Source organism: Doryrhamphus excisus, linkage group LG21 (assembly GCF_037039965.1).
Source record: "Doryrhamphus excisus strain RoL-2023G ecotype Guam linkage group LG21, RoL_Dexc_Guam_v1.1, whole genome shotgun sequence".
NCBI classification, from domain to species: Eukaryota; Metazoa; Chordata; class Actinopteri; order Syngnathiformes; family Syngnathidae; genus Doryrhamphus; species Doryrhamphus excisus.
This window is the reverse complement of record NC_136377.1, coordinates 10,426,581-10,451,061: the sequence shown is the minus strand read 5'-3', so window position 1 is coordinate 10,451,061 and position 24,481 is coordinate 10,426,581. Positions and strand designations below refer to the sequence as shown.

Below are 24,481 nucleotides of genomic sequence, written 5' to 3'. Positions count from 1 at the left end.
CAGCAAGGTGTTAGACAAGAAGCATTGCATGGTGAGTAAAAGCAAAGAGCTGTCCAATGACCTACGCAGCCTTATTGTTGCAAAACACACTGAAGGCATTGGTTACAGGCGCATTTCTAAACTTCTGAAAGTTCCAGTGAGTACCATTGGGGCCATCATCCGGAAGTGGAAAGAACACGGCATTACCATAAACCAGCCACGGCCAGGTGCTCCTCGCAAGATTTCAGACAGAGGAGTCAAAACAATCATCAGAAGGGTTCTCCAACAGCCCAGGACCACTTGTGGAGAGCTTCAGAAAGACCTGGAATCAGCAGGTACCGTTGCTTCAAAGAAAACAATAAGTAATGCACTCAACCGCCATGGCCTCCATGCACGCACACCACGCAAGACTCCATTTTTGAAGAGGAAGCATGTTGAAGCTTGTTTGGAGTTTGCGACACAACATTTGGATAAACCCATGACATTCTGGGAGAACATACTCTGGTCAGATGAGACCAAAATTGAACTCTTCGGATGTCAAAAGACACAACATGTTTGGAGGAAAAATGGCACTGCACATCACCCCCAAAACACCATACCAACAGTCAAGTTTGGAGGTGGGAGCATCATGGCGTGGGGCAGTTTTTCAGCATGTGGTACTGGTGGACTTCATATCATTGAAGGAATAATGACTGGAGAAAAGTATCGAGACATTCTTGATCAGAATCTGCTGTCATCTGCCAGGCTGCTGAAGATGAAAAGAGGGTGGATCTTTCAGCAAGACAACGATCCCAAGCACACAGCCAAGGTAACACTCAACTGGTTGAAGAAAAAGAAAATAAAGCTGCTAGAATGGCCCAGTCAATCACCAGACTTGAATCCAATTGAAAATCTTTGGAAAGAACTGAAGATCCGGGTTCACAGAAGAGACCCCCGGAACCTTGAAGATTTGAAGGCAGTTTGTGTGGATGAATGGGCCAAAATCACACCTGAGCAATGTATTCGACTGGTTTCTCCATACAGGAGGCGTCTTGAAGCTGTAATCACCAACAAAGGTTTTTGCACTAAGTATTAAATAAATTTCAGTACGCGTGTTCAATACTTATTCCCTGTGCCATTTCACTTTATTACACATAACTTAATTTATGGACATAAATGTTTGGATTTCTTTGTATGTGTGCATTACTTGGGTTGATGCCGACATCTGGTGAAAATTTCATGTCAATAGCTCGATTAGAAATATGTTTTTTGAGAGAAATGTTGACGTGTTCAATACTTATTTTCCCCGCTGTGTGTGTATGTATATATATGTATATATATATATATACACACACACACATCATAATGTGTTTTCAATTAAATGGAAACAGTACCAATTTTAACACATAGTAATCTATCTGGAAATTACGTGTCTAATACCGGAAATACTTTTTCTGATGCCAGAAATAGTCTATTTAGCAAACAAGAAGTGACGAGGGAACAAAGGCATGTTTGCGAAACACAGCTGTAAGCATATAGATTTTGTATGCATCTAGAATTAGTAACTGCAAATTGTGTTTTCATTAAATCGATGACTATATTGTTAAAATAAACGACATTTAATTTTACTTTGAAGGCCCAAGCTAGTTAAATTAAAGTAGCACTGTACAGGAAATACATTGTCTAGTACCAGAAATTGTCTATTTATCAAACAAGAATGGATTAGCGCTCCAAGTAATGTTGACTTGCAGTTGTATACGTCTGTAATTAATACATGTATTTGGACTTTACTTGGACATTACCCTGTATTGCTAAATAAAAATCGTGACATGAATTTTTCCTTGGAAAGCTCAACCGGAAGCGTTGCCCTTTCCCCTCCTAGGTTTCAATTGAGTTGTCATGTTAGCCTGTTTCTTGGACACTCCTAGCTTGGACCCCGTTGCTCTGCTGGTTACCTCAAGCTCCCCAGGAAACCATGGCCGAGCAGGCCGCGGGATCCGCTCCCTCGTCCCAGCATGACGGTAACATGACTTTGTTTTTGGTTATGTTGGGGGAACGCTAATTTCTAGCGACCTCCGGAGCTAGCAGCTAGCGGCCTCGGCATCTTTTGACAACATTAGCTCGTTAGCATTACCGGGTCTACGTGTCACACACAGGCTGTCAACAATTCTAAACTCATATTGTGGCTGTTTAAATGTCCAAATTAAATAATCAAGATGGAATAATACGAGTTGCTTTAACTAGAATGTTCCAAAAATAATTTCATCTAGCTAACAGTGCTACCTGTCAAGCACTCACAAGAGGTTCCAGACTAGCTCAAGCTGGAGCGACGTGCCTGTTCCCAGCCTTAGGAGTGTGTATAAAGGGCTTAAGGAGTCATTATAGGTCATTATTGTGGCCTGCACACTCGAAGGGGTCGGGCCCCTTAATGCAGGTTGCTCAAGCAGAGGTGTTGGGGTCTTGTAGCATTGATTGACAGCTTGTAAACAATCATGACGTCTGTTTTGGAGCAGTAGTTCATGCTTGATAAATTGTCAGGCGAATAGGCTGTTTTAATGGTTGCTTGTTGGACCAAAACGACCAAAATCTCTTTATGGACCTATTACATTATTTATCATACTATATTTTCCAGAGGTTGGAGTGGCACACTACTTATATTTTATTCATGTGACTGTCACCCACTCCTGGCGTGTTATTTTGTTTGTCCAAACGCTCCAGAGATACTGTATGAGCCAAGGCCAAAAACACCTGCAAAATAGAAATTCTGCAAATTACAAATGCTTTAACAACATCAATCCAGATAAAAAAAAAGAGTGTTCCAAATGCCAAACACGCACACAGACCTCAAAAACAATTGCTTGAGAGACATGCTGCAAGTTCATGGGACAGAGTAAGTAAACCAGGAGTGCCAGACTTGAGGGATTTCCATCTTAACATGTGATCATTTACAGTATTTGTATATATTTTTAAGCAGGTTCTAGGCCTGGTGCCATCAAATAGATTAAAATGTAATATATAAATACCCACACAAAAAGCATATTTCATTCACTTTTAATATTGTTTATAAAATATTCATTAAGTGCTGACTTGAAACAGGTCATGTTAGGAGTCTCTGGAAACATGGTTGGTGGAAGGGGAGTTCCACAACCTGGCTGTTCTTGGGATGGAAGAAGAAAGATGACACTGGGTGTTGGACTTAGGAATATTGACTATGTAGGGGTGGCTACTTGCAGAAGATGAGGTTATGCATGAATTTGTTGTTTCAGTAGGCAGGATCTGAGCTTTAAAAATGTACCTTTTTTTATGCCAGCTTTCTTCTGGGTGTCCTGCTCGTGTTTTTAAAGGTGGATATCCCTCAAGTCTGGCATCTCTGGTAGCCTATGTAAGACTAGACCACACATACACATTCAATACATATACGTATATAGTATCCATATACAGTGGTGTGAAAAAGTGTTTGCCCCCAAAAGCTAATAACTGGTTGGGACACCCTTAGCAGCAACAACTGCAATCAAGTGTTTGTGATAACTTGCAATGAGTCTCTTACAGCGCTGTGGAGGAATTTTGGCCCACTCATCTTTGCAGAATTGTTGTCATTCAGCCACATTGGTGGCTTTTCCAGCATGAAGCCTTTTTAAGGTCATGCCACAGCATCTCAATAGGATTCTGGTCAGGACTTTGACTAGGCCACTCCAAAGTCTTCATTTGGTTTTTCTTCAGCCATTCAGAGTTGGACTTGCTGGTGTGTTTTGGATCATTGTCCTGCTGCAGAACCCAAGTTGGTTTCAGCTTGAGGTCACCAACAGATGGCCGGACATTCTCCTTCAGGACATTTTGGTAGACAGCAGAATTCATGGTTGCATTTATCACAACCAGTATTCCAGGTCTTGAAGCAGCAAAACACTTTACTGTGGACAAAAGGATAGAAGAACACAAAATCAATTACCCTCTGTATACAAAGTGGAGATAAGGTAATGGAGATATATCATAACTAAAGAAAAAAAAAAACAGAAACAGAAATATCACACATTTTAAACAGGGGTCCCCAATTCCCAATCTTTCAGATGCAGTGATGGTGAAAAAAACAACTTATACACATATTTGTAAATACCTCAATCAAATTTTGTGTAATTTAAAAAATGTGGACCATTAATTTATTTAAAAAAATAATACACAGTTACAAATCCCACATTTTTAATACATGCATACTAGCAATCCTAAATATAAAAAAAATCATTTAATTTTTAATTTAATTAAATTAAATTTTTGGACATGCATGGTCAGATGCATAGATGTTCATGAGACAGGCCTATACATGCAATTGTCATGTATTCTTATTGAGCTGCTGGCCTTGCCTCCTTGGTACAGGACTTGCTACCGATCGCTTTCACTTATCACATGACTTATTCAGTTGCACTGTTCATGCTGTAGCGTGCAGGCAGGGCTTATGGATACGATGTCATTGTCAATTCTCACTGGATTGTGTAGATTTTGAAATACCTGCAGTGTGTAAAAGACCATCTTTGCACGTGTTGAATAAGATTGAAGTGACAATGGAAGAAGTCAAGCTTGCATGGTTGGCTCCATGATGAATATATAGGTGTATACTTTCCGTATACACCTTTGTGCTAAATGTCTGAATGTACGCTGGCTAAGAAGTATGAGGGAATGCATTATTCATAACTGGCGATATTGTGTAACGGTCTGGCCTGCTTAATGCTTGAATGTTTCTTGTGTGTCTGCTTCCATTTGATGGTTTCAGACAAGCTCCAGCAGCGGGTGGAGGTTCTGGAGCGGGAGAAGGCTGAGTTCAACCAGAAGCGAGCAAAGTTTAAAGAGCTGTACTTGGCCCAAGAAGGTAGGCACATCACAATGGCGCGTACAATTGTAATTGTTGAATACATAAACCATGCCATGCAATACATAAGCCGTGCTTTCTATCCTTTCAAATGATGCATACTGTGTCCCAGGGTGTTTATTTACCTAAACCGCAAACAGGGCGGGGCCTTCATTCAAGGCAGCATTGTATATTACAAGTTCATTCCAACTTTAATAATGGTCAGGGGTGCATGAGAAAGTTGAAGGAAAAAAGGCAGCTCTCTTTGACCACATGCTCCCCTGATTAAATCTCCACTGTAACTTATGTCATTACATATTCCTCTATATCTTAAACTATAAACGTTTTAGTTTATAAACGTTTAGTTTTTCACATTGTTCCAAACAAACAAAACATATGGAACAGGTGACAAAGCAGACGTGGTTTAAGTAAAACGATACAATGGTTGACTTTCTGACATTTGATGGATTTTACAGTGGTGTGAACAGTGTTGCCCCCTTCCTAATTTCTATTTTGCATGTTTGTCACACTTAAATCTTTCAAATCACCAATCAAATTTAAATATTAGTCCATGACAAAGCACAAAATACAGTTTTTAAATGAAAAATTATATTATTAATGGAAAAAATACCCCTGTGTAGAGAAAGTGATTGCCTTCCAGTTAAAACATAACTGAGATTGAGATCTACCTACCTATCTGTCTGGAAAGGTTATTAAGCTACCTCTAAAGCTTTGGGACTCCAGAAAACCACAGTGAGAGCTAGGTCTGTCAGAGCTAGGTCATTTTCCTGGTTGATAATTGTGCTACAAATTATTGTCTATAATCAATGTTATCGACAACAATTTTTGACACAATTTTTCCATTATCACACAGTGTAATTCAGTGTTACTGAAGTATAGCATACCTCTGTGAGCTACATTAGCTTGACACAGAAGTTGCCTGTATATATTCCATATTTATGTCATATATGCCATCTCACCATATTGAATGATTGCATTTCTTTAGCCTGTGAGCGTGCACCATTTGCACGGTTGTGTTTGATATTTGCAGACCAAACACCTCAGTAAGCACTAATCATCAGGACGAAGGCTAAGCTACTGGAGGCACCTTTTTTTTCCAGTTGAGAAAATTATGTCAGTCGTTGGCGTTCATGCACACAGCTAGTTTATTCTGTTTAAAGCCGATAAAAATATTCCTACATGCATTTGCCCTGAGTCTGAGGACTCATAAGCTGACAGTTCCATTGCTGTGACTAAGGTGTCTGGTGTCTGGGGTGGTCAAAATGCTCCTTGGTGGCAAAGTGAACGAGTTTCGCCTGGAATTCCTCAAGGCTCTGGATGTTGAGGGACTGTCTTGGCTGACACATCTCTTCAACATTGTGTGGAAGTCAGGAACAGTACCTTTAAATTGGCAGACCGGGGTGATGGTTGCCCTCTTTAAGAAGGGTGACCGGAGGGTGTGTTTATACACCTTCCCAGGAGTAGCCAGCCAACCAAAATGACCCCAAGAGCACAGCAACGACTCATCCAAGAGGTCACAAAAGACCCCACAACAACATCCAAAGAACTGCAGGCCTCACTTGCCTCAGTTAAGGTCAGTGTTCATGACTCCACCATAAGAAAGACACTGGGCAAAAATGGCCTGCATGGTAGAATTCCAAGACCAAAACCACTGCTGAACAAAAAGAACATTAAGGCCAGAAAACATCTTGATGATCCCCAAGACCTTTGGGAAAATACTCCAAAAAGTTGAACTTTTAGGAATTTGTGTGTCCCATTTCATCTGGTGTGGAAGTAATGCTACATTTCAGAAAAAAAGAACATCATATCAACAGTAAAATATGGTGGTGGTAGTGTAATGGTCTGGGACTGGAAGACTTGCTGTGATAAATGGAACCATGAATTCTGCTGTCTACCAATGCTCTGGCATGACCTTAAAAAGGCCCTGGACCGGTTGCCAGCCAATCACAGGGCACATATAGACAAACAACCATTCACACTCACATTCATACCTATGGACAATTTGGAGTGGCCAATTAACCTAGCATGTTTTTGGAATGTGGGAGGAAACCGGAGTACCCGGAGAAAACCAGATTGTTCTGCCACATGGGGAGAACATGCAAACTCCACACAGAGATGGCTCAGGGTGGACTTGAACTTGGGTGTGAACTTGGGTGTCCTGGCTGCCACACGGCAGCTGTGGCCCAACCAGTTATTAGGTTTTTCACACAGGCCATGTATGTTTGGATTTTTTTCTCCCTTAACAAAAAAAAAATGTAAAGCCCGACGTGTAGTGGTGAGTGTTCTGGACTTTGGAGCAGACGCCCGAGGTTCAAATCTCCACTAGTAAGCGTCATTGGTATTCGTCAGGAAGGGCATCTGGAATATAAAGGGCCCAAAAATGTGATCAAAAAAAAAAAAAAAAGATCCGCTGCGGCGACTCCGTATTCAGAAAAAAGCAGAAAGAGACAATAATAAAAAGTTTCATTTAAAAAATGCATTTTGTGTTGTCATTGACTAGTATTGAAATTTGATGATCTGAAACATTAAAAAAAAAAAAGAAATCTGGAAGGAGGCAAACCCTTTCACACCATTGTACATGTACAATCTCCCAGGCAAGTTGTACTGTCTGTCAAACATTTCTAATGTTTCCCAGAATGTTGGCTTTTCGACCGTATTGAAAGGTTGCTCGCCTACCTCTCTTTTTTTTTTAATCTATCTCCAGAGGAGCTGAAGAGGCAGACGTCGTTGCTGGAGGCTGCCCAAGCTGAGCTGAGCGCCGTCCAGGCGCAGCTCTCTGAAGCCCGGGCCGAGATCGAGACCATCAAAGCGGTGGCCACCGTGTCAGAGAACACCAAACAGGAGGCCATTGACCAAATCCGCAGTCAGTGGCAGGAGGAGGTGGCCTCGCTGCAGGCCATCATGAAAGGTATTTAAAAAAAAACAAAACAAAACACTCTCACCGTTTGTGCCATGCTATTTTCTTTGTCATGGTCTTGCCCTTATTCAGAAACCGTGTGCGAGTACGAGGTTCAGTTCCACCAGCGTCTGGAGCAGGAGCGAGTCCAGTGGGGCCAGTACCGGGATGCCATGGAGAGGGAGGTGGGCGACCTGAGACGCCGGCTCACCGAGGGTCAGGAGGAGCAGAACCTGGAGGACGATATGAAAAAAGTAGGCTTCGTTCTCGTCTTCTCAGTCCATCATTTCGACATTTATGTTGGGCGTTTGGCCATTTCAGTTGGACAATTTAGATGTTTATGGGTGTATAAAATTTGCCTAAAGGCTCAGGAGGATGCCGAGAAGCTCCGCTCAGTGGTAATGCCCATGGAGCAGGAGATCGGGGCACTCAAAGCCAAGCTCACCACAGCCGAGGACAGAGTCAAGGAGCTGGAGGCATCTAAGGTTTGTCTACACCAAACAAATACAATTAAACAAGAAAAATAAGGAAAACGACAACAAAAGTGGAAAAAGGAATAACAGTATAACATCATACTCTTTAAGTCTACCGCACGTGGCCCTCGCTGGGAAACGTTTAGATGCCTGTGGGTTTACACTGCATGTACTGTAATTGTCCAATCTCCCACTAGGGAGTGCTAAACTGCATTGTAATTGTGTTTATGTGTGGCAAAAGTGAGGTCATCTACAGACCTTGCTGTCTTTGGGAAGAGAATTGTTGAATTTCCAATGATTAATATTTGTATTCATCAGGTCAAGGAGCTCAATCACGTTCTGGAGGCTGAGAAGTCCTGCCGCACGGACCTGGAGATGTACGTGGCAGTGCTCAACACGCAGAAGTCCGTCCTGCAGGAGGATGCAGAGAAACTGCGCAGAGAGCTCCATGAAGGTAAGTGTCTTTTTGTTTGTTGTTGTTTTTTTTCAGAGGTTGATTAGGAGGTAAAAGTAAGTTCAGTAATTTGGTTAATTTAATTTAAAATAGACATTTCAATTACTTGTGGACTACCTTCCGGGGCCACCAAGCAGGGATTTACTAGACCCACAGGTTAATAATGTATCTTCTGCCAACATTAAATTGTTCTGTCAGTCTACGTCACACACACACTGTAGCTAGATGCGCAAAGATAAAATATTTGTGGTAAATAAATAAGCACTTTTGGACCACTTAAGTGAAATTGCATAATTTAGCAGCACCGTTTTGGGAATCACTGCACTAGGGTATATTTTACACAGAAAGGGTGTCTTATATTCGGGGTCTGGTTATTTATACATGCAAGCCAACAAGTGGCTGCGGCTTCTTCCCCCCCCAAAGCAAGACAGGGTTGTTTTTCCCTGTCACTCATGCACACTGAAAAGCATTCATGCATATAAATTGAAGATAATGTTGATGAATGAAGCAGAATTAACTGATTTATTTTGATGGGAGCGGTGGGGTATTTTGTCCTAAAAGGTCTATTGTGAAAAAGAGAGGTTTTCTTATATTCAGGGTGGTCTGATATTGACTTCAGTATGGTAATTGTGCAATTGAAACAGTTGGAAGTGAAGCCCAGGTCAACTTGACTCTCAAAGTATGCATGATAGGTGCGAGGTGGGGTGTGTTTAAGGACCAGCGGAAGGTTAGTTATCCAGATTGTGGCGGTGCCGAATTGGATTATTTTTGGTTACATTTTAATTCCTTCAGTTGTTTGAGTGTCTCCAGAGGATTCAACCATATATATCCAGCAAGTAAGAGAAGATCCATTTCTGTCGTAAGTCTCAACTTCTGATCGTTTATGCTTCTTTCCGTTTAGTGTGCCACAAACTGGAGCTGGAGCGTCAGCAGCACAACCAGCTCAAGCACACGTGGCAGAGAGCCAACGACCAGTTCCTGGAGTCCCAGCGCCTCCTCATGAGGGACATGCAGAGAATTGAAAGCGTGCTGTCGTCCGAGCAGCTCCGGCAGGTGGAGGAGATGAAGAAGAAAGACCAGGTGATGACTTCGGAGGCCACCTTTTTGCTTCCTATTCCCTTGGTCTCCAGTTGGATTTGGGAAGCCACGCAGGCTGAGATCAGTTAATGGAGCGAGCGGAGACCAGACTGAGCTATTAAGTGAAAGAGGAGCATCCATTAAAACCTCATTGCTACCTTAAACTAATGCGTCTCCCACCTAATGCATTCATACGAAGTATAAGACTCAGTATAAGCCTTTTTATGAATAAAGGACATTTCATTATGGACAACATTCTCATGAGGTGGTGCATGTGTACTGTACCTAATGTATTGTCTTTTTTTGTCTTTTGTCTATGTTCCAGGAGGAGGACGAGAAAGAGCGGCTGAGCCAAGTAAAGGATCTCCACGAGGAAGATGGCGGAGACAACACAGAACCCCTGGAGGATTTATTCCTTGGTCTGAGTGTTGAGGAGGTAGGGAGTGGGCATTGAGTAATCGGATACAGAACCATTATCATCTGACATTGTGCTACGTTCCCTTTGAGTAACATGTTAGTACCTTCACTGTTGACCTTCTGCGTATTATAGTCCTAGCATTCTACTAGCAATGACTGGCAAATAGAAATATGGAATATGTCTTTATCATGTCAAGTCCTTACCCTTAGAATGAATGGAAATAGAAATCCTGTAATCTATCCACAGTGTCACCATCATGAAACCTTTAGAATGTAATATAATGCTGTAAATCCTAAAAATAAAACACTGTCGTAGCAAAAACACATGCATGTATTAGTTCTTAATTATGTTCACTAGGGATGCGATCAGGCTGCCGATTCATATACTGATCATCCAGGATTGAAATTGTCCGATACCAATCACATGACTTAATTATACATTTTACAATGTATTTATAATGCTATTGGCTAATAACATAAAGCTAATAATACAAAAAACATGTTTCTACATCATCAAGATTTCTTTTCTTTCTTCTCCTCTTAGCCGCCAACTAACCACAGCGCCCACGGCTCCATGCACTCCCTGGATGCTGACGTGGTGGCGGGCAGCCTGGCCGACCCTTACAAGGACAACCTGCGGAGAGTCCAGTCGACCGACAGCCTCGGTTCCTCACTATCCGGCCAGCAAGGTCTGGGTGGTCAGAACCACAAGGCCAAGTCAGCCAGCCACTTGGACGAGTCGGACTTTGGGCCCTTAGTGGGGGCTGACAGCAGTGTCGCAGACAGTAGTTTTGGCGAGACCTTGTCCATCAGCTCCATAAAGCTCACGGCCAGCCACTTTCTGCTGACGAAAGACCAGGAGAAGGCCATTAAAGCCATGACCCCTGAGCAGGAGGAGACGGCGTCGTTGCTGTCCAGCATCTCACAAGCCCCCGACTCTGCTTATTTACCTCCTTCAGGCTACCGCCTGGTCAGTGATAGTGAATGGAACCTGCTGCAACAAGAGGTAGGCATTGCGGTATGCAGAATTTAGCTAGCTAAATATTTTATAAACTGCACACAGTAATTGGGATAGGCTCCAGCATGCCCTTGTGAGGATAAATGGTACAGAAAATGGATGGATGGGACCTCTTATGCTCATTTTTGGCCCTTTGTATTGAGTTGTGGACTCCTATAGAGCAGCTACACATAATGATAATCCACACAGAACGCTAGATCTTAGATCTTCCAGAATCTTCACCTATTCTAGCTGTATTTCCTTGGATTTCCAAAACGGTCTGCCTATTATTGCTGGGTAATACGACTATTGCCAAACCTTACTGTCTAATTTTGTCACTATAGGAGTTGATAATAAATGAATACACCCTATAGGGAGCTATTGGAAAAGTGGTACGGGGAAACTGGTAGCTTATGAGCTACTGGCTGGAGACCCCTGACTTACTGTGTATGAACTTGAGTGGTAACCTAGGTCCACGTTTATTGAGTGCAGACAATCTTGGCACAACATCGATAGTGTACATTTTGCCATTAATTTTTATTTGCAGGACTATCCTTGTTTTAAAAAAAACTCAAGTAGACACAACAATTGTGGTGGGAAAGGCTATTAGCAACTCCAGAAATCAGAGAACTTGTAATTTGCATCCATGCGGGTAAGATGGAGCATATTTGCACACTTTATAATGCTACACAGACAACTGCTTACTTACACAAAATAAACAGTTAAGACACTCATTCATTCATTCATTTTCTACCGCTTTTTCCTCACGAGGGTCGCGGGGGGTGCGAGAGGCAGGGTCAGTTAGGACACTGATAAATTTAATTGTTAGTTAATTGCTTCTGACTCTTCAACGTGACCAAGTAACGTTGGAAATGCATCAGGTTTTAGCAACAGTTTGTCGGGAATCAGGAATTTACAACTCCATGTTTGCCACAACCCAAACATATATTTCCTGGACGCCATTAGCCATGAGCTACTTCAAAGTGGTTAGGAGATACTGATAGCTTCTGAGCTGCTGGCTAGAGACCCCTGACTCCATGTTTGCCTATTTAGGCACGTTCAAACCTGCGATCCGTGCTAACGCAGTGAAAACAAACAACAGAGCAGGGGGAGGGCAAGCCTATAGCTTGTCCCCGGGAACGCCCATATAAGGAAGTCCGGCTCACTGTGACAATGTTAGAAAAAGCTCTTTGATGCCGAGCGAGCCATCCCAAACTTCTTTCAGCACTCACTCCCAAATGCACAAACCTCATTATGTGAAACTTTGGCATCAACTCCATTTAACTCCAGGTCAGAAAAAGGTCAGAACAGGTCCCCTTTAGAAATGATATACAGGAATGGGAAAAATGATTGGACCACCCTTGTTTCTTCAGTTTCTTGTTCATTTTAATGCCTGGTACAACTAAAGGTAGATTCATAGTCATTATCGTCATTCAGACTATAATGTTTTGTCAGTACAATGCCATAGCTATTGATGTAAGTACTTAAGGAATTTAGGTTTTTATTAAGAAAACCATGGAAATGGCTAAATATAAGCTGTTAAATTAAAGTGGTAGGAGCGAGGCACCAAGGCACTGAAAGCACTTTGACACAGTTAGCACATTTACCTACTGATGACGGAGCATCACAAGCAACTGGGGGTTCAGTACCTTGCTCAAGGACGCCTTGACATGATCACAGGAAGACGGAGAATCAAACCCACAACATTCAGATTGGGAGACAACCACTCTACCGCCTGAGCGGTGCTGCCCCGTTTATTAGGGTATTTACTGCTGTGTAACGGTACTGGCATCAAACGTGGCCCCCTATGTTCTTTGTGTCGTCATGCTACCATCAGGTCAAGAACGCCGGCAGGAAGTTGGGCCGTCGATGCGACATGTGCTCCAACTACGAGAAGCAGCTACAGGTCCTCCAGGGGCAAGAGGCCGAGACACGAGATCAGGTCTCATCTGTTGTTCCTATTCCTTCAAATGCTTGCGTCAGTTTTTGGCTGCTCATTTTAACGCTTGTCTGCAGGTGAAGAAACTGCAGGCAATGCTGCGTCAGGCCAATGACCAGCTGGAGAGGACGATGACCGAGAAACAGAACCTGGAAGATTCGGTCAAGGTGGGAAACGAGGAAACTTCTGCTAAGGTTTGGACACAACAAATCTTGTAAAGCAGTGATCGTTTCTAAAGTAAGGACAGGTTTTTTGGGGCTGTGTGACAGGTGTCCACCCTCATACAAAGAGTCCAGGAGTCTGAGACACTGTTGGGCACGCTACAAGAGGCCTTCAGTGAAGCTAAGAGGAACACCCAGGAACAGATGGTGAGCAGCATATTCCCTTATAATTAAATATTATGCCAACCTGCTAGATTCAGTCTCTGCCAAAAGTGAATCAGCAAGCATTTGCCATGGGACAACAGTATAAACATGGATACACTGTCGTAAATTGTACATCTTCTTTAGCGATATAGATTTGCTAGCAACACACAGCCATTTCCTAAATAACTGCAGCACAATGAGTTCACCTCACAGAACATGTAGGGGAGCACCATTGTTACCTATCTATCTGCTTTAATCCTCTTGGGCATTGGAAGAGAGCAGAGCTGCAGGTTCCACACCTCCATGATTTACTTTACTGTGCCCCGCTTTTAGCCTTGTTTTTAGCTCTGAATGAATGTTGTATTTTATTGCATCTTTTACTCTGTTTTTACTCAAACTCTATTTTTCTTCACTGTAGAGCGTCTTTGAGTATTTTGAAACGCACTACACAAATAACATTTATTATTACTTTACTATTATTATTACTTTACTACTTTATTATTTACTTATTTATTATTACTCACCTTTCTTCCTTCATTCTGCTCGAGGATGCCCAACAGGTGCTCAGTTGGGTTTAGGTGTGGCGTAGACATACTTCACCTTCATCTTCCTCAGCAAGACACTTGTCATTTTGTGTTTGGGCTCCTTAAAATGTTAAATCAGTTTCCAAAGGGAGAGGATGCGTGTTCTCATTCAGGTTGGCATTCATGTTTCCCCTGAATGAACCACAACTGCCCGGCAGCACTTGTGCACTGCCACCATGCTTGAAGGTAGCCAAGACACAGTTATCTTGCTCACTTTTGTTTTCAGCTACAGTAAATAGACCACAATGTGTGTGTTGATAGTGAATCTATACTGCTATATAAGCTGTGCTGTGGCTACCAGCTGGTTTCTTGTTGTTCAGCATCCCATTGAGAGGCGGTTCCATGTTTTGCTTGCTGTGTTTGTTTTAGGCTGTGCTGGTGCAGTCGAGGGAGCAAGTGGCAGACGAGCTGAGTCGACTACAGAGGGACAACGAGAGCCTGCACGGAAAACACCGTCTCCACACAGAGCTGCAAGAGGACTTCATCATGCCCAGCACTGTGCAAGTATGTTTGAATGCTTTTGCATCACATATTTTTAGAAATCTAGCTTAGCTTTACACAGGAAGAGATTTTTTTGCTTTGTTTTCTTTCCACAGTAGCTCACACATACACACTCCCACACTTCCTGCACTATCAAACATGGTAGGTGGTGCACCTGGGATGCTCCTGTTCCGTTCTCAACACGTTGGCGGATGAACAAGCTGCACCTTTATATCACAGCTGCACTGGCACACTATAGAGCGCCTACGATTGCAATGTGAGCTGCCTTTTAGTGCCTTTAGTGTCTTTCCTCAGTGGGTGTCAGCATTGTGAAAGTTACGTAAGGTGATGTCACATATTCAATAAAAAAGGGGTGTATTTATTGTATTGACATCCCCGCTATTCACGGGGATTGTGTTCTAAGACCTCCCAAAAATTGTGAGAAAAAAAATTCTGTTGTAGAAGCTGCACATATGTGTTCATTTTAATGCCTGGTACAAAAATACAGGTGTTTTTTTCTTTACTTTTGATAAAATTGTATTTTTTCCTAACAGTGTATGTCAAAGAGTGGTGCAACACGGCTCTTTAAACCATGCAGAACAGTACATGGTTAGTTAAACAGCTGAATAGTGCATGTAACATAGATACCTGTAGCCTACCAGAAAAGTCATTCATTGCCTTCCTCTTGGCAACTAAAACGTGAACGTCAGAATTCCTTCATCACACATGTCATCTGTCTCTCTTTCTCTTTTTTGTTGCTCTCTGTGTCCTCTTCATTTGGAAGTAGTCTAGCCTTTCGAAACCGGTTGATAATGTTTTTTCTGCTCCATGCTGTAAGGATCCCAGACAGACAAGTTGCACAGTTCCTTGTCTGACAGCACATGTGTATCTCCATATGTGTGTTTTCCATAATGAAAGATTGGGACTACCGGGTTGTGCTCCGTGCCCGTCATACAAATCGCCAAGGTGGTGACTCCGGTAGGGGCTGATGGTGTAGTTGCCGTGAGGTGGGGCGGACATTTCAGCAGCAACTGCAGAACAACATGCGCTTTCATTTTTACATCTACCAGAAGTATCTGCCAAGGATGTCGATATTTGTCGTTTGAGTTGTCACTTGTCGCATTTGAGAAAATAAGCCATCAAGAGGTTTTGGAAAGTCCCCAGATTTAGCGAGATCATGGCCAAGTTGGCGACACTGCGCTGCATATGAGATGGGAAGGAGGGGCAAGGCATTCACAGATGGAGACTATGTGAAATAATCCTTCATAAAAATATCACAGCATCTATGAAACAAATAAACAGGAAATTATTCAGAAAATGAATGAATAGAATTGTTGTTGATGACATACAGTTCATACAGGCATAAACGCTAGTGAGAAATGTGAACGCTGATGGGCTTTCTTTTGTTGATGTTGACTGCATTTTCTTTTCATTTTCCACAAATATGTAAACCTCTCAAAAAGGCTTACAGAGTTAAATGTTTCATTAATTTCAGAGTAGGCCTACAGGTAACATTTACTAAAGCATACCATTTTTCCAACTTAAGAATCTGTATAATGTTTTGCGGCTGCAGATTTTTTTTTTTTTACTGGAGGATCAGGCAAAATGGCGGACCTAAACAAAATGTAGAAGAAGAAGAATTCATCTACATCAGGTTGTCTACTTTTTGGCAGTCAGTGTTAGATGAATAGCTAGAAACTATCAACACGCCATTTTATGTTTTGATTGATATGGTTTGTTGTATATGTGTTTGTATTTATTGACATATAGTACCATGGTTTGCCTGGGTCGTCTTTGTGCATTTTCCCTTTTTGTTTTCATTCAGTGTAAGAGGCCTTTCAATCTCGGTGGTATAATTATGGTGTTTATTGAATAATCCGAATCCAACAATGCTTGTTGTTGCTCACCGTCAACAGCGTGTACAAACTGTACATAAACATAGCTCATAAGTTGACTTTTTTGGCTATAGTTATTCATGGTTTTTATCAGGAAAACCATGGTAGTTGCTAGATATAATCTCTTAAACTCCTATGAGCTATTTTAATTATGATCATTATATCTGTCCAAACAAATGTACCAGGCATTTAAATGGATGGATAAACTGAAGAAACTAATCATTTTTCCATGACTGTATGTACACATCTGTTTTTCTCTATACACTGGAAATGACGGTAGTCGTCGCGTCCAAGTTTTGAACTGAATCCTCTTGGGCTGGTAATGCCCTGTTACATGATATGATATCATGTATGATATACAAATACGTTTTGGTCCCTCCTCAGGAGCTCCAGGCCAAAGTGTCAGAGCTGCGTGAGGACACGGTGGCGCTGCGGACGTCTGCAGACCACATGGAGGAGAAGCTGAAGGCGGAAATCCTCTTTCTCAAAGAGCAGATCCAGGCGGAGCAGTGCCTCAAGGAGAACCTGGAGGACACGCTGCAGCTGGAGATCGAGGGCTGCAAGGAGGAGATCGGTGAGTGACCGATGACGCAACTCAGACAACCGGGAAATTACTTCAGATAGGAAACCTTTCACACCCACGTAGGGTCGAATCCACCCTGCATTTGTATTATGAAGTTCTCCAGATATGTTTACATCCTTCTGTTTCTGCTTTTTGTTTCTCCTCTGTTGTCATACAGACATCTTGGAAGGTATGACAACATCCACTTTTTGCCTGCTTGTGTATGTACTGTTTATATGTGTGTTCATACTGCAGGCGTGTGCTCTAAAACACACTCATGAACTTCACAGTCTAAAGTATAGTTAATGATGTGCACTTACTTTTTTTTTAGTTGGCTTACTCACATTAAATGCAATCTTGTGTAATGTAACGCCTCACATGCAGTTTATTCCAAATGTTTGTTTCACCCTTTGTTGCATTATTCACGGATGAATCCACCCGATCAGTCCAGGAGCAGTATTTTGGCTTTGATGTGTCCATGACCCCATGTCTCTTCTTCCTGCAGCGTCCTTCTCCAGTTTGAAGACAGAGCTGGAGCGGATAAAGGCAGAGAAGGAGCAGGTATGTCAAGTGTCCAGGCTGAAATAACATGTAGATGGCTTTTACTCTACAGGGTGCTTCCAAAAAAGCTATCTCTCCAAAAAGTAGCCACAAGTGATTATTTTCCTGAAATGTTAGCATGGACATCATCCTTCTCTCCCTAGCAAAATGTATTACAGAATTGCATGCATGAGTGAATACCGGGGAGGGTTGCAATTTAAGGAAAAGTGCTCAGTGGTGGGCTCAAGACGGTGCTCCACCACTCCGGAGGAGAAATGTTACTGATGGGGTGACAGAGCTTTTTTGATTTTTGATGACCGTGTTATGCGTTTATTTATTTTATCGCACTATTGGTCATATTTGCTTTTTCATTAGCTTGTCAAAAGTAAACACATTTTTCCAAAGATGAAAAAGATTTTGTGACCTTGACATTGCGGAAAGTGTACTCCTGTAGAAATTAACTTCATAGCAATATATTCCAGCTGAATGGTTTATATGCTGGCTGAAAATAACCCTTTTAAATTTTTGTATCAAACAATTCACAGAGAAGTTTCACATTTCATACCAAAATAATTCTCATTATGACCCTTGCTCTTAAAGCATCGAAATCGAGAATCGTTGGAACCGGAACCGGAATTGAAACAAGGAATCGGAACCTGAATCATTCAAATTCAAATGATGCCCAACCCTATTCACCACTGTTAAATGTTTTCGCCATTTGTGGATAATGGCTCTCACTGTGGTTGGCTGGAGTCCCAAAGCTATAGAAATAGCATTCTAACCTTTCCAGACCGATAGATCTCAATCTCATTTAAGTTCTGTTTTAACTAGTGGGTCATTTTAAAAATTGCATTTTGTGTTCAGTTGTGTTGTCATTGACTAATAATGCTTTTTGTTCCGGAGGGAGTACAGACAAAATCATTAAAAAGGTCAGAGAGCAAATGGTCGCACTAAAAAGATGGTTTGATGGTAATAGATCCTTGAATAGTCCTTGAACCTAAGTATAACTAAAACCATGCTGTTTGCTAACAGCAGAAAAGACAAATAGACGGTGTAGACATTGAAAGAGTGAACAAAAATACATTTCTGGGGATCACAATAGATGAAAATATGAGCTGGAAACCTCACATTACAAATATACAACATAAGGTGGCCAGAAATACTTCAATATTGAACAAAGCAAAATTTGTTCTCAATCAGAAATCACTCCACACTCTTTATTGCTCTCTGGTTCTACCATATCTTACTTATTGTGTGGAAATATGGGCTAATAACTATAAAAGCAATCTTCACTCGCTAAATGTACTGCAAAAAAGTCAGTAAGGATAATTCATAATGCCGCCTACAGAGAACATACTAACTCCATTTCTAAAATCACAAATACTTCAACTTGCTGATATACATAGTTCATCTTCAAACAGCTAAAATGATGCATAAGGCTAAAAACAACCAATTAGCTAAAAATGTCATCCAATACAAGAGAGGAGAAATATGATCTCAGGGAAGAAGTACATTTGAAACACTTCTATGCTAGGACTACGTTATGCTAGCCATAGCATTTCAGTATGTGGAATCAAACTATGGAATGGATTGAGTAAGGAAATCAAACAATGCACAACGATGAGCCAATTCAAGAAACAATACAAGCAGTTGATGTTTGCTAAATACAAGGATGAAGAGTCTTGAACCAGTCATGATGTGCTATATACAGTGAAGAAAATAAGTATTTGAACACCCTGCTATTTTGCTATTTCTCCCACTTAGAAATCATGGAGGGGTCTGAAATTTTCATCGTAGGTGCATGTCCACTGTGAGAGAGATAAACTAAAAAGAAAAATCCAGAAATCACAATGCATGATTTTTTAACAATTTATTTGTGTGATACAGCTGCAAATAAGTATTTGAACACCTGAGAAAATGAATGTTAATATTTGGTACAGTAGCCTTTGTTTGCTATTACAGAGGTCAAACGTTTCCTGTAGTTTTTCACCAGGTTTGCACACACTGCAGGAGGGATCTTGGCCCACTCCTCCACACAGATCTTCTCTAGATCAGTCAGGTTTCTGGGCTGTCGCTGAGAAACACGGAGTTTGAGCTCCCTCCAAAGATTTTCGATTGGGTTCAGGTCTGGAGACTGGCTGGGCCATGCTAGAACCTTGATATGCTTCTTACGGAGCCACTCCTTGGTTTTCCTGGTTGTGTGCTTCGGGTCGTTGTCGTGTTGGAAGACCCAGCCACGACCCATCTTCAATGCTCTGACAGAGGGAAGGAGGTTGTTCCCCAAAATCTCACAATACACGGCCCCAGTCATCCTCTCTTTAATGCAGTGCACTCGTCCTGTCCCATGTGCAGAAAAACACCCCCAAAGCATGATGCTACCACCCCCATGCTTCACAGTAGGGATGGTGTTCTTCGGATTGTACTCTTCATTCTTCTTCCTCCAAACACGCTTATTGGAATTATGACCAAAAAGTTCTATTTTGGTCTCATCTGACCATAAAACTTTCTCCCATGACTCCTCTGTATCATCCAAATGGTCATATGCAAACTTAAGACGGGCCTTGACATGTGCTGGTTTAAGCAGGGGAACCTTTCGTGCCATGCATGATTTCACATCATGACGTCTTAGTGTATTACCTACAGTAACCTTGGAAACGGTGGTCCCAGCTCTTTTCAGGTCATTGACCAAGTCCTGTCGTGTAGTTCTGGGCTGATTCCTCACCTTTCTTAGAATCATTGAGACCCCACGAGGTGATATCTTGCATGGGGCTCCACTCCGATTGAGATTGACCGTCATGTTTAGCTTCTTCCATTTTCTAATGATAGCTCCAACAGTGGACCTTTTTTCACCAAGCTGCTTGGTAATTGCTCCGTAGCCCTTTCCAGCCTTGTGGAGGTGTACAATTTTGTCTCTGGTGTCTTTGGACAGCTCTTTGGTCTTCGCCATGTTACAAGTTAAAGTCTTACTGATTGTATGGGGTGGACAGGTGTCTTTATGCAGCTAACGACCTCAAACAGGTGCATCTGATTCAGGATGATACATGGAGTGCAGGTGGACTTCTAATGGGCAGACTAACAGGTCTTTCAGGGTCAGAATTCTAGATGATACACAGGTGTTCAAATACTTATTTGCAGCTGTATCACACAAATAAATTGTTAAAAAATCATGCATTGTGATTTCTGGATTTTTCTTTTTAGTTTATCTCTCTCACAGTGGACATGCACCTACGATGAAAATTTCAGACCCCTCCATGATTTCTAAGTGGGAGAAATAGCAAAATAGCAGGGTGTTCAAATACTTATTTTCTTCACTGTATATCACTATATTGACACTTACTATGGTACCCATTATGGCATTGGATGCTCATATCACCTCCTACTTCGGTACGTGACAAAATTAAAAAATACATAAATAGATAAAAAATAAAAAAACTATATTAGGAAAGCAGGAAGTGAACAAATGTAACAGTTACTGATTGTAAAAGTACCAGATGGAGGGGTAGGATTTAATAAGCTTTGCTTCTTCCTACTCCTTCTGGACATGTGGAACTGTGAACTGATTATGGGATGCACTCAATTGTAATCTGATGCATGTTCAAATGAAATAAAACCATTACCATTACCATAACTAATATTTGCATTTATTTGATGATCTGAACCATTTACAAGTGTGACATACACGCAAAAAAAATTAAATAAAAATGAGGCAGGGACAAACACTTTTTCACACCACTGTATATATTCTCACTCTTTCATTTTGTAAATTGTTTCTTTTTAATGAATGTATTTCTTTGAATAGTTTAGGTGTACCTACAATACAGTGTTGTTTTTCTGTGTAGTTGCAGAGCAGGTTAGCAGAAAAGACGGAGACACTGGAGAGCATCCAGGCCTTGAAGACGAGTCTGGAGCAGCAGCTTAAAGAGTTGAGCGCAGCCAAGGTCAGATTGAGTACAAGTATTAACCTCTATGTGCATAACGTAACACAACAATCAAATATAGGAGACGAAAGCTATATGCCCTTCATTAAAACTTAATATTGAAAGCATTGCCACATGCGTCATGACTCTTCCAACGCCATACTGCAAGCTGCAAATGACACCAAAAAAATCTTATTTTTGCAAATTTAGGTTCAAAATCATAATAAGTGTATTAGTTTTGTTTAACGTTGGAAACATATTGAAGACATGGCAGCATAGCATGCACTGTTCTAGCACCATACTGCAAAGAAAGAAGGAAAAGCTTATTTTTGCAGATTGTTGCAAATGTTGGTGATAGTGTGACCACCATCACCGTTCCTCTTTTGGCACTTTTTTGGTATTACAGAAATATTGCAGCATATCATGCACTCTCGTGACTGTTGTTGCTACAGGAGGCTTAGTCATGGAGATCATGTGACAGATCATGTGACATTGTGCCTCTAGATTTTGGCTTGAAATCCCAAAAGGTGTAGTATGTCGCGGACCAGAAGGCATTGCAGAGAGTAGTGAAATCTGCCCAACACATTGCCGGAGCCCCACTTCCTGCCATCGGGGACATCTACAGGAAGTGTTGTCTCAGGAGGGCATCACAAATTGCCAAAGACTCATACCACCCAGCGCACAGACTGTTTGCCCTCCTACCCTCAGGGAGGCGCTATAAGAGTTTACGGACACGAACCACCAGGTTCAGGAACAGCTTTTTCCCAACAGCTGTCTCCCTGTTGAACTCTGCCCCCCACTGACCACCCCTTCCACTACTTACATCCCCCCGCTGATCTATGCCCTCCCCCATCACTTCATTGCACTACTTCATTGCACTATTGTACAGATTGCACTATTGTACATATTACTGTAATATCTTTTGCATTCATACATCACACTGTTTATAATTTATATAATCTGAAATATCCATACTCTAGTCACTCCATTGCAATACTGTATATATTACTGTTATTATATATTGTCTTATCTATACTGTTTATAATCTGTATAATCTACAATAGCCATATTATAGTCATTTATATCCCTGTACATATCCTCACTGTATTATAGTCATAGCCTGTCATAGTTTTTTTTACATAGATCTGTCCATATCTTTTTTTTCTACATTTACTTAATACCAAGGTACTTATATAATTGCACTTCTGGTTGGATGCTAACTGCATTTTATTGCCCTGTACCAGTGACATGAGCAATAACAATAATGTTGAATCTAATCTAATCTAATCTATAGAAAATATTGAAGGCCTCACAGCATATCATGCACCATCGTGACTGTTCTACAGAAGAAAAGGCTCATTTTGCTGATTGTTGCAGATTCATATGAAATCATATGCCCCCTCCATCTTGGTCCACATTTTGCCCTGAAATTTGGTAGCATGTATTATTATCATCCAAAATTATTGTAGGCACCGCAGCATATCATGCACTGTCGTGACTACTCTATTTTTTTTTTTTTTTTATCCCCCTGTGAGTTATGCAGGCATTTTGGAGATCACATGATCATGTTGAATGTAAAGCTAAAGCTGTGTATGTGTGTGTGTGTGTGTGTGTGTGTGTGTGTGAACTATAGGGTGCACTAGAGAGTCAGGTGTTGGAAGAGAAGGACAAAGCCCAGCGCTTGCAAACAGAGCTGGATGTCAGCGAGCAAGTTCAGAAGGACTTTGTGAAGCTTTCTCAGACTCTTCAGGTAACAAGTCATATATTGAATGGACGTAAACCCTGCTGTAGTTTAAATGGATGCTCATTGACGCCGTCCACATCCTCAGGTCCAGCTGGAGCGAATACGGCAGGCCGACTCGTTGGATCGAATCCGATTAATCCTCAACGACACCAACCTGACTGACATCAACCAGCTTCCTGAGACATGATATCCAACCTGTGGAAACGGACTGCCTTCAGTTTCATTTCCCCCCTTCTGCCTCCCCACATCTTTCTCCATCCCAATTAACATTATTGATCTGACACTTCTAAGCCTCACCTGCTCCTCCACCTCCTCCTTCTCCATAACCGTCATGGCGACGGCATGAGGAGCCCATGGCCTTCTGTTGTGTACATTTGATCACCATGGACACAGTAATGAAGAACACTACTAAAAACATGTAAAAAGTAAATGTGTGTGTGTTTGGAAGTCTGCCTGTGGATGTGTGTGTGTGTGTATGTGTATTGTTCTTACTGTAGATATGACTATTAATTCAGTTACAACTTTATTTGTCCAATGAGCTCAACCAAAAACCAAAAAAGGTTTGTCGTCATCTAAAAGCACTTTTTCCTCTGCGGCTTCTCTTTTCTCTCCGACTGGTCCACAATTGTTCAACTCTCAGCTTTTTCTGGCTGTTTTTATGTGACATTTTCCTCCTTCCGTGTACAACCTTATAACACAAGATGAAGGAAACATTACGGATATTGCACGTGACTCACTGGGATAAATGCAAAAGTTGTGCAAGCTGCTGTATCTTGCTTTTCTTAAGCTCCTCTTTTCATTTTAAATATGCAGAAATACAGTGAAGAAGCACACATCTGCCATGTGGGTTTTATTCCTTCATTTTGACTGGTTAACACAGTGTTTATTGTGTAGGGAAGGAAATCAGCACATTTCCCAACTTAAAAAAAACAGCTTTTTGAAATTAATATTCATTCTTTCAATAGTAATTTTGACTATTATCAAAAAGAGTGAGGATATGAGGATAAGCGGTAGAGAATGAATGAATGAATGAATAATAATCATTCAGTGATACTTTTAAAGAATAATAATTTGGTCAATAAAATGTCAACTTCAGTGTGCAAAATGTGTTTTTTTTTAATTTTCTATTTCAAATGCAAAACACAAGAATAGAAGACTCAAAGCAGTGGAGAGGACAGCTGGGCTTTTTGGTCATATGTGATTTGTTGGGGGTCGTCCAATGACGATGAAATCCAAGATATACCTTCCCTAAATGGTTGTCATAGCGACCGGCATGTTGTATGGGTACAATTTATGTGGATTTTAAAGGTTGAAGGTTTTTTACT

The 24,481-nt window shown here is 41.4% G+C and overlaps 1 protein-coding gene across 1 annotated transcript; it reads left to right on the top strand.

Annotated features, from left to right (window-relative positions):
* The first annotated feature begins 1,816 nt into the window (after positions 1-1,816).
* On the top strand, positions 1,817-24,274 carry rabep1 (rabaptin, RAB GTPase binding effector protein 1). Its single transcript, XM_058086244.2, has 18 exons — positions 1,817-1,979; positions 4,721-4,816; positions 7,521-7,724; positions 7,806-7,966; positions 8,078-8,197; positions 8,504-8,639; positions 9,541-9,719; positions 10,042-10,152; positions 10,678-11,139; positions 12,968-13,072; positions 13,147-13,263; positions 13,339-13,437; positions 14,388-14,522; positions 16,778-16,967; positions 17,461-17,516; positions 21,335-21,433; positions 23,046-23,162; positions 23,242-24,274. The coding sequence occupies exons 1-18, from the start codon at positions 1,934-1,936 to the stop codon at positions 23,341-23,343; spliced, it is 2,535 nt and encodes an 844-aa protein (XP_057942227.2). The 5' UTR covers positions 1,817-1,933; the 3' UTR covers positions 23,344-24,274.
* The last annotated feature ends 207 nt before the right edge of the window (positions 24,275-24,481 follow it).

Excerpts from the sequence above, each read along its gene's own strand:
- rabep1 (XM_058086244.2), top strand. The coding sequence starts at position 1,934 with ATGGCCGAGCAGGCCGCGGGATCCGCTCCCTCGTCCCAGCATGACG. Across the intron at positions 11,140-12,967 it reads GGAACCTGCTGCAACAAGAG|GTCAAGAACGCCGGCAGGAA; the intron begins GTAGGCATTGCG and ends TGCTACCATCAG. Across the intron at positions 17,517-21,334 it reads TAAAGGCAGAGAAGGAGCAG|TTGCAGAGCAGGTTAGCAGA; the intron begins GTATGTCAAGTG and ends TTTTCTGTGTAG.